The sequence below is a fragment of the Gracilinanus agilis genome, chromosome 1, assembly GCF_016433145.1.
Source record: "Gracilinanus agilis isolate LMUSP501 chromosome 1, AgileGrace, whole genome shotgun sequence".
NCBI lineage: Eukaryota > Metazoa > Chordata > Mammalia > Didelphimorphia > Didelphidae > Gracilinanus > Gracilinanus agilis.
The window spans coordinates 725,906,513-725,918,403 of record NC_058130.1 but is presented as its reverse complement, the minus strand read 5'-3'; the positions used below and the strand labels follow the sequence as shown (position 1 = coordinate 725,918,403).

Sequence of the window (11,891 nt, the reverse complement as noted above, 5' to 3'; positions counted from 1 at the left end):
GAAAGAAGAGGAAGAAAAGGAGGAGGAGGAGGAGAGGCAGCTGAGGGGAAACTGTATCTGAATCCAGACTCATAGGAGGATCTCAAAACTGGAAGGGACCTCCCAGAGTTTACTATCTAAAGAGTAGATCAGAGGCAGTCAATTTTTTAAGTCAGTGACCATAACTGAGGTGCTACACCAAGGTTGAGGATACAAAAGCAAAGAAAACACAAATAAGTTTTAGAGGAATTTTTGTCTTTGTACCCCCCAGTGCCTAGGACAGTGCCCAGCACAGAGTCATAACTTAAGAGAAAAAAAAGATGAATTGGTGCAATTAGGTGGCTCAATGGAGAGGTCCTGGGTTTAAATCTGGTCTAACACTTCCTAGCTGTGTGACTTTGGGCAAATCCATTAAGTCTCTTCTGCCTTAAAGCCGATACTTAGCATGGATTCTAAGACTGAAGGTAAGGTGGTTGTTTTTTTTTTTAATGCTGAATTTAATTAAACAAGAACACCCCTCTATAACATACTGAGCAAGTGATCATTCAGCACCTACTTGCATATCCTCAGTGACAAGGAACTCTCTATCTTCAGAGGCATTCCATTCCAATCTTTGGACAACTCCGTTAGGAAACTCTCCTTCCTAAGTATTAAAATCTGCCTCTCTGAAACTTCCACTCATTTCTCTTAGTTCAAGCAAAGAGTCAATCAATCAGACACCCAACAAGCATTTTTTTAAATTGACCTTCTGCCTTAGAAAAGATATTGTGTCAGTTCCAAGGCAGGATAGTGTTAAGGGCTAGGCAATGGGGGTTAAGTGACTTGCCCAGCATCACAGTGTGCGAGACCAGATTCCAACATGCATTTTCAAAGAATAATTTTAATCCCTGTCAGTCCTGGGCTGTGTGACTTTGGGCAACTCCACCTGTCTAGCCTTTAGCTGTCAGGGCTTACAGGGCTTGCTCCACCGACTCTAGTCAGCAGGGGAGATGGGTGCTTTAGACTCTGGACTCCTTTTGACTGTGGGTTTCTCTGGATGGATGCTGAAGCCCCTTCCAACTCTCCATTTCTGAGATTCTATGGGACTACGGCTCTGGATCCAATCAGCTCTAGATCTATATTTGATCCCTGCTCTCGTCTCTTAGTCCTCCCACATATCCCACCACACCATGGGGCAGTCTTGGTTGGTCCATGGGCAAAACAATCCACTCCAGAGATTACTTGAGTGCTTGGGGATGTGCCTGGCCATGAGGAGAAAGCAGGCTGTGAGACTGGATGGTGGGGGTAGGGAGAGCCCTGGAGGAGAGCCCTGGAGGAGCCGGGAGGAGGCTGTGTTCCCGAAAGGGGCCCCACTTCCTGATCCCCACACAAAAGCTAAGAAAGCTAGACTCAGGCCTGAAGCTGCCTCAAGCTCAGCCATATAAAAGCCATCGTGATTCCAGGATCCACCTGATACTCCCAGGACTGAGAAGCTCAGATAGCACAGAGGGAGGAGGCCAAGAACACTGAGGCCACTAATGCTGTGGGGGCATTAGGGGCATGATGAGGTCTAGGAAAGAATAATGCACTTGGAATCCAAGAACTCATATTTGAATTCTGCCTCTGCCTCCATTTCCTCAGCCATAAAATGGAGGTAATAGTAACTACTTCCCAGATAGGGTGGATAGAGGGCCAGGGCTGGAGTCAGGAAGCCTCATCTTCATGAGATCAAATCCAAGCTCAGATACTTACTGGTGGTGTGACCCTGGGCAAGTCACTCAACCCAGTTTGCTCATCTATAAAATGAGCCGGAGAAGGAAATGGCAAACCACTTCAGTTTCTTTGCCAAGAAAACCCCAAATGGGTCTCTGAGCCCTCCCAGGGCTGTGAGAATCCAGTGAGATATTTATAAAGCACTTTTCATGGTGCCTAGTACCTAGTAGCTGCTACATAAATGAAAGCTTTTACATTAGATATTACTTATTACTTGCGTGACCTTGAGCAAGTGATCTAGGTCTTCCAGGCTTTCATTTCCTCATCTGAAAAAAGAAATGATTGGACTAGACGAACTCTGAAGTTTCTTCCCAGCTCTAAAGCTAGTATCTGAGGTCATATTTGAACTGATTGTAGGTCCAGCCCTTTATCCACTTGCCCGAGTCTGAAATATTCAGACATCCAATTACAAAGGCAATACAGATTGGGTCAAGAGAGCTGTATTCAAGTCCTGACTCTGACACGAACTCAGTGTGATTGGGGTAAGTCTTCTCTCTGGGAGTCAGCAGTTTTCCCCCTCTATAAAATCAGGAGATTGGACTGTTGTTCAGTCATGTCCAGCTCTTCTTGGGCTTTTCTTGACAAAAGAGACTGGAGTGGTTGGCTATTTCTTTCTCCAGCTCATTTAAAGAAGAGGAAATGGAGGCAAACAGAATTAAGTGACTTGTCCAGGGTAACACAAGCAGTTTGCCATTTCTTTCTCCAGTTCATTTTACAGATGAGGAAACTGAGGTAAACAGGGTGACGTGTCTTGCCCAGGATCATACAGTTAGGAAGTTTTTAAGGCTGGGTTTGAACTTGGGAAGATGAATCCTCCTGACTTCTGGTCCAGTGCCCCGGGCACTATGGCACCACCTAGCTGCCCCATCTAAATGCTATGTCCAGTTCAAAGTCCTTTCATGGTCTCAACCAGAGTGGATCTTTCCAAGTTCTTGAATTTAGTAGGTACCTCATAAAGTTTTATTGAATTATTGACTTGTGTTGATACTATAAGTGATTCATTGTTTCTATGTGCTTGTTAGACAGGTAGGAAGGTGTTGTAGAAGTGGTCTTAGGAGTCTGGAGACCTGGGTTCTAGCCCCCATGTTGCCACTGATCTGTTATAATTGATGCGTCCTTTCCTCATTTGGGGTCTCATTTCCCTCATTTACAAGATGATGAGGAAGGCTACATAATTTCTGAAATCCTTTCTAGCCTTAAATATACGGACCTTGGTGTCTTCCTTTGTGAAATGTAGGGGTTGAAATTGTCTCGCAGCTCTCATGAAGCTTATTTCTCTAAGCCCCAATTTTCTTGGCTATTAAACCAAGTGGGTTGGATTAATTGGTCTCTAAGTTGGCCCCTTTTCAGCTCACAAGCTGTAACCCTTCTGGACCCCAGTTTCCTTCTCTGTTAAATAAAGGTGTTGAACTATATGATAAGCCCCAGCTATTAAAAATTATGAATTTTTTGTGTGCCAGATGAGTTCATTATTGCTACAAGCCCCACAATAGGAAATAAGGAGTGGGATACCCTTGGGGTTATCTAAGGTCTTCTCTGTTTCCCTCCTTCTCTCCCCAGCACTCAACTTAAGTTAATGGTTAAAAATCAGAGTAGATATATATTGAGAGTTTTCTTAATTTCTCCCTTTTTCTCTTTAAGAGGCAAGGGAGCAAAAAAGATTTCTGAGTAAGAGCCCCCTTCCTACCCCCAAAATTTAACCCTTCACTATGTATATATTTATGAAATATATATATATATATATATACATATAGATGGCTTCATGGTTTAAAAACCCTTTTATTTTTTAACCCTCACCTTCCATCTTAGAATCAAGACTGTGTGTTGGTTCCAAGGCAGAATAGTGGTAAGTGCTAGGCAATGGGGGTTAAGTGACTTGCCCAGGGTCACACAGCTAGTAAGTATCTGAGGCCATATTTGATCCCAGGACCTCCCATCTCTAGGCCTGGCTCTCCAGACACTGAGCTACCTCCCTGGCCCCTCCTACCTTTCCAGTCTTTTTACCCTTTACTCCCCTCCGAAATACGTTAGCTATACTGGCCTGCCTACTATTCCTCACAGGATACAATCCATTTCCCAACTCCATGCATTTATACTAGCTAGACACCCCATGTCTAGCATGCTCTCCTCTTCCCCCACCAATGCATAACTTCCCTGGCAGTTCAAATCTCACCTTCCCCAGGGATGCCTCCGTCTAGTATCTTCCCTCTAAGATTATTTTTACTTATGTGGCATGTATCTCAAGTATGAATGTAGGCATTTGCATGTTGTCCCCCACATTAGAGAGTGAGCTCTTGTGTAACCTGGGACAAGTCACTTAACCCTGTTTGCCTGTTTCCTCATCTGTAAAATGGGCTGGAAAAGGAAAACCCCAAACAAGGTCATGAAGAGTTAGACATGACTAAATGTCAACTGGGCAACTAAGTGACTCAGTGGCTAAAGTGAAAGGCCTAGAGTCAGGAAGATCTGAGTTCAAATACATCATCAAACACTTACTAGTTGCAAGACCCTAGGCAAGTCACTTAGCCCCTATTTGCCTCAGTTCCTCATCTGTAAAATGGGGAAACACTGGAGAGGAAATGGCAAACCACTCCAGTATCTGGGCTAAGAAAACCCCATGGACAAGTCTATGAGACATGACTGAACAACAATGACGAATGCCGACTGACTTCTCTCCCTCCTGGATTTCCCATAGGCCCAGCATTCTCTGGACAGGCCAGTTGAAGGAAGACTAGATCCTGCCCCACTCCAGACTCACAAAGGCGGATTGATTTTGCCCCCTTGGAGCTCGGTAGTAGAAGGAATTGGAGCAGGGCTTCCTCTTCCATCTCTCCAAAGGAGTCAGGAATGGGAGGGCGGGGCAGGGAAGGCTAAAGATTTGCTGTAGGGTGTTGGAAGTGGTGAGGGATGGACAGCAGACAGCTGGAGTGGCCAGCTCTGGCCATGGCGTCGAACACAACATCCCTTCCTTCTCTCCAAACACCCCCACCCCTTCCAGCATTCTGAAACATCCTTCCTGGGGCCAGGAAGGCCATCCTTGGACCAATGGCCAATCCTGCCCTCTCCCTGTGGCTTTGCCACTTGGTGTCACAGAATCTCACAGGTTCGAAGGGACCACAGAAGTCATCATCGACTGAATTGGAATCCCCTCCACAGTATCCCTGACAAGTGGTCAGCCTTTGCTCGAAGACTCTGAACCCTGGACTCTGGGGCTAGTAGTTTGGGTCCTGGATCAGGCCCAAACTCGTCTGGACTCTCAGCTATTCCTTAGATCCTGCCTCCCCTTCTTCCCCATCCCAGAAGCCCTAGTCCTGCTCCTTGGGACCTATTCCCACCCCCACCCCACCTCGAGGATCCTCAGGCCCACTCCTTGGATCAGACCCGCCCACAGATTCTTTTGTCACCACAAAATGCCAAGAATGCACCGGCTATTTTCTTTGTAAATGAAGAGCAGCTGTTCCCAGAGGTTTAAACTCTATTGCCAGTAGTCTGACAGGCCCCTTCAAAGCCATCCAGGAGGGGCTAACTGGGCTGACCAAGTGGGCAGGGCCAGAGAGTGCAGAGCCTCTCCCAAGGCCAAGCAGGCCTGAAACCAGGCCCAACCGGGCTCCTAATCACCAGCCAAGGAAAACTGAGGGATAAGAATTTAGGGCTGGAAGAGATCTTACAGACCTCATTAGTCCTGCCTGTTCTTTTATCCATGAAGAAGCAGACACTCAGAGAGGTTAATTTGCTTAAGATTGCACAGCTAGTCCATGGCAGAGCTGGGATATAAAACCAGGTCTTCCATTCAAAGTGGGCAATTCAGGGGGCAGCTGGGTAGCTCAGTGGAGTGAGAGTCAGGCCTAGAGACAGGAGGTCCTAGGTTCAAACCCGGCCTCAGCCACTTCCCAGCTGTTTGACCCTGGGCAAGTCACTTGACCCCCATTGCCCACCCTTACCAATCTTCCACCTATGAGAAAATACACCGAAGTACAAGGGTTTAAAAAAAAAATAACAAAGTGGGCAATTCCCCTTGAGAAGCTGAAAATTTCCCTCTGTTGCAGGGGGAAGAGTAAGGCTCTTTGTGGGACATAAAGTAGGAGTTCTGCCCAGGTCAAGTCAGCCCCCTTCCCCTATATACAGCAGAGAGTTGAGAGCATCTTCTGTAGAAAAGATAAAGGAGTAGAAGGGATTCTCCAATTAACTGTTGCCCAGAGGACACCCCCTAGTCCACCACCTCAAATCCTCTACCACACCATACTCCGGAACCTGAGCCTGGCATTCAAGGTTCTCCATATCCTTTGTGACCTTTGACTCTCTCTTCCATTTTTGTCCCCCCTCCCCAAATTATTCAAGGTCTAACTCAGGTGTCACTGCCCTCAGGAAGCCTTCCATGTTCCCCCTCATCTGGAAGGAACCCCTTCCTCCTCACTACCCTCATACCATGTCTGTTCTTCTCCCTCTCCTAAGGCACTTCTTACCTCATCTAGTGGCAATGTGTCTCAGTCTGCTCTCATTGCCCACCCCCAGATTGGGAGCTTCCCCCCAAGGGCAAGGGCCAGGTCTTATTAAGTCTGTTGTCCCCACAGTGCCAAGCACAGGGCTGGGCACACAGGGCCTGGTGTCATCTATGGAAGGTTGGCTCTGGGGAGGGTGTGGGGGCAGTTCAGCTGGTTTTAAGCAGGTTGTTTTGCTGCATCTTAAGAACTGTGTCTTCACCATAGCTTAGGTCATCTTTAGCATCATCTTCTAGAAGACTCCAGGCATTTGGGAGCAGTGCTAAGCCTCCGATCTCTGTCCTACCTGAAGATACTCTCTAGAGGCTGGCAAAATACAAGGAAAAACTAGATTCTGAGAGTGTCCAAGCTGGAAGGACTCTTAGAACATAGAATATCAGGGGTGAGGACTGGAACATTAAAAAGACAGAGTTGGAATAGATCTTAGAACAACTAAAAATTAGAACTTCCCAATGATGGAGTCACCTTATGATGGAAAATGAGATCCCCATCCATGGAAGAACTCAAGCAAAAACCATCAGGAAGATTGTAGGGGTGTTTATCCATCCAGTTAGGGGTTGGACTAGGTGCTCGCTGAGGGCCCCCCCTCCCAGTCTGTGATTTCCAGGATTCTAAACTTGATGAGTTATTTGGAAAGTGAATGGATAATTAGGGGTGAAGGTGGGGCAAGGGAGAGAAAGAATCTCTAGGACACATCAACCAAAACCAAGTGTCTTTCTGGCCCAGCCTGGGCAAAATGAGAAGCAAGGAGGGGATTAGGGAAAAGCACCCTCCCCACTGAGGTCCTGGCCAAGATCCCCAGATTGCCTAGTTATCCAGGTATGTCCAGCGGTCATAAGAAGGGCCTCATACAGTCAGTCCCCTGTCTTCCCATCTCCAGAGGTGGCTCTGAGTCATGCAAGGAAGCCCACGAGGTTGGCACAGAACCCTGAGACAAATGAGGTTGGCATCAGAGAACCCATTCAAAGAGAATTCAGGAAGAGTAGTGCTTGCCACTTTCCATTTCCCTGTCTGCAGAATGGCCATTATAATGGAGCTTCTGGGGTCAGAGGAAGGGGGAACTGTGTTGAGATTGGAAGAAGAGAGGGATCAGAGAATCAAGATTCCTAGAGAGTCCAGGTTGGAAGGGATTTTAGAACACAGAGTGTCAGAAGTGGAAAGGGCCTTAGAACATAGAAACAGCTGGAACTAGAAAGGATGTAAAACATGAGAATTAGAAGACAATTTAAAATATGGGGAGTGACTTTATAACACTGACTGCCAGAGCTGAAACTTTAGATTTATAAAATGTCAAAGCCAGAAGAGAACTGAGAACATCATATGTTCGGGTGAGGAGGAACCTTAGAAGGCAGGTCAGAGCTGAGAGGGACTTGGAGGCCATCTTTATCTTACAGAAGAGCAAATCAAGGCCCAGAGTTGGAGTGACATGCTCAGGCCTAACCCACCCTACCATCCAAGTCCCTGGCTTCATATTTCTCCTATACCCCAGTACCAAAGGCTAAGAAAGGTGGACTTGGCACCTCTTCCCCTTTCCCCAATATGAGTTACACTTTTCTGGGTGAGAAGAGACAGCCTAATGAAACTAGGCCATGTCTCTGGTGTGCCTGAGTGAGGAAGGAGTTCAGTCTGGTCCTAGATGTTTCCTGTGGGCAGCTGGCAGGGGCAGACAGGTCCAGGCAGGCCATCAGGGCTCCCCCAACCCTCAGGCTGGCATGTGGGGCCTTGCAGGTCTCTGGCAACAGCTATGTTGCCACATTCTGTGGTGCCACTTGAGATGCCCATTCCTGACTCAACCCCAGCCACGGAGGTGGGGCATGATGTAATCCCAGAGTGCAGCTCAACAAGGCCTCCCCCAGTCCCCAAAGGGTTCAACATGCAGGTGTGTGTCCACTCATAAAGCTGGCAGTGGTGCTTGTGACACACCAAAGTCCCTGAGGGCTCTGCACATTTGGTACAGGAGAGTGGAAATCAAAAGACCACTCTCATTTTCTGTTCCACCACCCCTCAAAGGCTACTTGCAAGGAGCTCTAGATAGGGAATCAGGAGGTCTGGATTCTAATCCCACCTTTTCTACAAGGTGTTTTGGGGCAAGTCTTTTTATTCTCCCAAAATCTGGTTTTCTAAACTGTAAAACGAGGTGGTTGGAATAGATGATTTCTAAGGTCCCTCCTAGTTCGAGTCTATATTCTCCAGTTTCTTTCCAGCTCTGAAATTTTATAACCTCCTCCTTTTATAACCTCCTCCTTTCTGGAGGGCTAAGATTGTGGAATTTGAGGTTTGGGAATTACAGAGCCCTAACCGAGGCCCAGAAAGGGGGTAGTTAGGGTAGGAGGGAGAGGCAGGGAGAGAAGCTTTGGGTAAGTTTAGAATTTGAGACGCCCCCTCCCCTCAGTCTCCACCCCATCCCACCCCTGTCCCTTTAAATTTCAGGGAGGCGATTGGGAAGGAGCAGGAGGCTTCTGTCTAAGAAGCGGTGGCTAACTCCACCCATCCCCACTTCCTCTTTTTGAACCCCCCACCTCTCTTCCCTTTCCCGACTAAGGTGGCCAGCAGGTGCTGGCTTTGGCTTAGGGGGAATTCCCCTCACCCCCTCCCAAATACCAAATACACAAATACACACCCTTCTAGAGAGCTGAGCCAAACGGAAATTATTGTAGGGTGGCTCCAAGAGGGCAGGGTGGGGCACCAGTCATCCCGGCTCTAGAGTTCGGAAAGGATGAGAACCTTCCCCCCAATTCCTATCTCCACGCACACTGTCCCCTCCCCGCCCCGTCCATTCTCTAGCCTCGTGTTAAGAACCTGAGAGAATCCCAGAAAAGTTCGCCCAGCTTCATGTGACTGATTGGAATCTAGAGATGGTGGCCCAGGGAGGGGAAGGGACTTGATCATGGTCACAAATCCAGTCAGCCTCCTCTGGTTCCTCCTACAACACAGAGCTGGGGAAGAAGGAGAAATCCCCAAGAGAGAGGCCTCAACTTCAGACCTGTATCTATGGGTGAATAGGGAGAGGCCTCGCTACTGGAAGGGGGAGGGTGAAGACCCCAAAGTGTGAGTCCTGCCTAGAACCAGCCACATCCCCCTCCACAAGATACTTGAAGGGGTCCTCTGTGAAGAGCCAAGAGGAGGGAGAAATTGGCCAGAAGGGACCGCCAGGCCACCCCGAGCGCCGGGCAGGGATAGCCAAGACCCCTAACCTCTCCCTTTAGACCCCTCCCCCTTTCTCCATCCTTGTCTGGGGTCCTGCTCCCCACTCACCCGGTTCTTAACCTCGGCCGACAGGCCGTAGGATGGGCCCTTGTTGAACTGCGTGGAGCTCATGATGTGGCCGAGGTAGGCCCGAGGGGACTGACTGACAGACCAGGAGCTGCCGGGAGTGGACCAGACGGGACAGGCAGGATGGGACTGGACCGCCGACTAGCAGCTCACTTGCTTCTTCCTTAGCTCTGGAGTTTGGGGCTCGGCCACGCCCCCAGCCGCGGATTGGCCGCGAGTGGAAATGCCCTTATAAGGGCCGAACGCTCCGAATTCCTGCGGGGTGGGAGCTTCCTGAACCCCCCTACCCGCGCCCCAGCAGTCCCTCTGCCCCCTGCCTCCGGGGCGCCGGGCCCGTACCCTCCCCTTTCTGTCTTTGGATAACCTCCACCCCTAGCCCTCAACTCCGCCCGCCAACCTGGCCTCCTGGGACTCGGACCCTGGCCAGGGGCACGCCTACGGGCGTCAAGACTTACATACACCCGGTAGACTGACACCCTTCACTCAGACCCAAGGGACGGCCGTAGGCACACGCACACACACACATCCGGGCAGAGTATTTAACACAGGACCACACCTGGGCGGGCACCGAGGGTCAGACATGGATAGACTGATGGGTGGAAGAATCCAGGCAGAGACACTGACACTTACCTGGATGGGCCCCATCACACATCTGGATGGTCTGATGGATGCTGGAGTACTCTAATATGAATACATACACACACAGTCGGAGGGACACACACCTGGAAGAAGCAAGGACCTAAAGAAACCGGGACACACTGTAGACCCGGGCCTCAGCCCCCAGTCATAGCCAACACCTGGCAAGTAGGAAATGCAGAAAGACATCGGGACAGATGTAAACCTTGGATGACCCAATACGATACAGATCAGGACTCCTAAGGGTGGAGTGTGTACACATAGAGGCATCCACTCCTGCAGCTCCTCCCAGGGCATTTACTTACTGCCCTGCAAGTTGTTCTTTGTTTCAAGTGTGGGAACCTTGTCTCCCCAAGTGAACAAAAGCCAGAGCTGCTCCTGTCCGGGCTCAGGGAATGGCTGCATTAAGGATGCTGCTTGTGTCCTCTCTCTGTGAAAATCTCTCATTTCTGTTGTTGTTCTGTTGTGTCTGACTCTGTGACCCTCAGAGACACTAGCGCACCAATACTGGCCAGGGTTGTTTTTTGTTGTTGGGTTTTTTTTTGTTTTTTTTTTTTTGGCAAAGATTACTGGAATGGTTTGCATTTCCTTCTCTGGTGGAGTAGGACAAATAGGTCCAGTTATCTACTTACTGTGCCACCTCGCCCCTTCCCTCCATTTACCCTTTATCTATCTTATATACATGTAGTTGTTGGCATGTTGTCTACACAGAGTTTAAGCCCCTTGGGGCAGGTAGTTAACACAGTGGACAGAGAGCCAAGTCTGAAGCCTGGAGGACCTGGGTTCAAATACGACCACATATACTTCCTAGCTGTGTGACCTGGGAAAGTCACTTAATCCTGATTTGCTTAGCCTTTGCTGCTGTTTTGTCTTAATTAATAGAATTAAAAGAATTAATGCTAAGACAGAAGATAAAGGTTAAGGAAGGAAGAGAGAGGAAGGAAGGAAGGAAGGAAGGAAGGAAGGAAGGAAGGAAGGAAGGAAGGAAGGAAGGAAGGACTTAAGCCCTTTGAAGTGAGGAATTATGATTTTGTGAAATTGTGAAAATTTCCTAGATATTGACTATTAAAAATCTTTGGTGGTATTCCTTTGAATTTGTGAGCTCTCCTCTGTAACCCAAGAGTATGTCTATTCTGTATGGATGCTTGGCATGGCAGAGCTAATTCAATTGTCTTTTTAGATAAAGTTTACATTGATTCTAAAAAAAAAAAGCCTGGCACACAGTAGGTGCTTAATGAATGTTTGTTCATCCATTAATTGATCAACTCATAGCCAGTGTCACACAGATAGGATCTTGCTCTTGGATATGTACAGACCTCTAATAACATTCAGAGATTCACACATACACTATAAGTCCATGCAGACACCCTAGAAAATGCATACCCTCTAACACAAGTATAGAAGAGCTCAGTCAACTTTCCTACACACACACACACTGGATACACTCACCAGCTGGGTCCTGAGCCACACACATACCTCATCTGTGGGTTTGAGCCTCTCCCTCGAGATAAGAGTCCTAGGCTGGAAGCACCTTCTCTGGATTCCACATTCCCTCAATCTCCTGAGCTCACGGCTTGGCTTCTACTTTCACCTCCCCCTTCCCCATCACGGATACCACCTAAGGGGCCTGGGATCTAGGAGGCTCTGGGGCTCCTCAGTGCTGTGTCCTTTCTACCCTTCCCCACCCCCATGCCCTGGGAATCCTCAGCTCAGAATTCCCCCAGCCCCTCCCTGGAGCCAGAACCCAGACCC

At 48.5% G+C, this 11,891-nt stretch overlaps 1 protein-coding gene across 1 annotated transcript in view; it reads right to left on the bottom strand.

Annotated features, from left to right (window-relative positions):
- Nucleotides 1–9,632, bottom strand: part of CNN2 (calponin 2) — a 20,792-nt gene extending 11,160 nt beyond the window's left edge. The window contains exon 1 of the mRNA XM_044658594.1: nt 9,486–9,632. Within this exon, the coding sequence (XP_044514529.1) occupies nt 9,486–9,548 (63 nt within the window). The 5' untranslated portion in view covers nt 9,549–9,632. The remainder of the gene's footprint in view (nt 1–9,485) is intronic.
- Nucleotides 9,633–11,891: the final 2,259 nt, after the last annotated feature.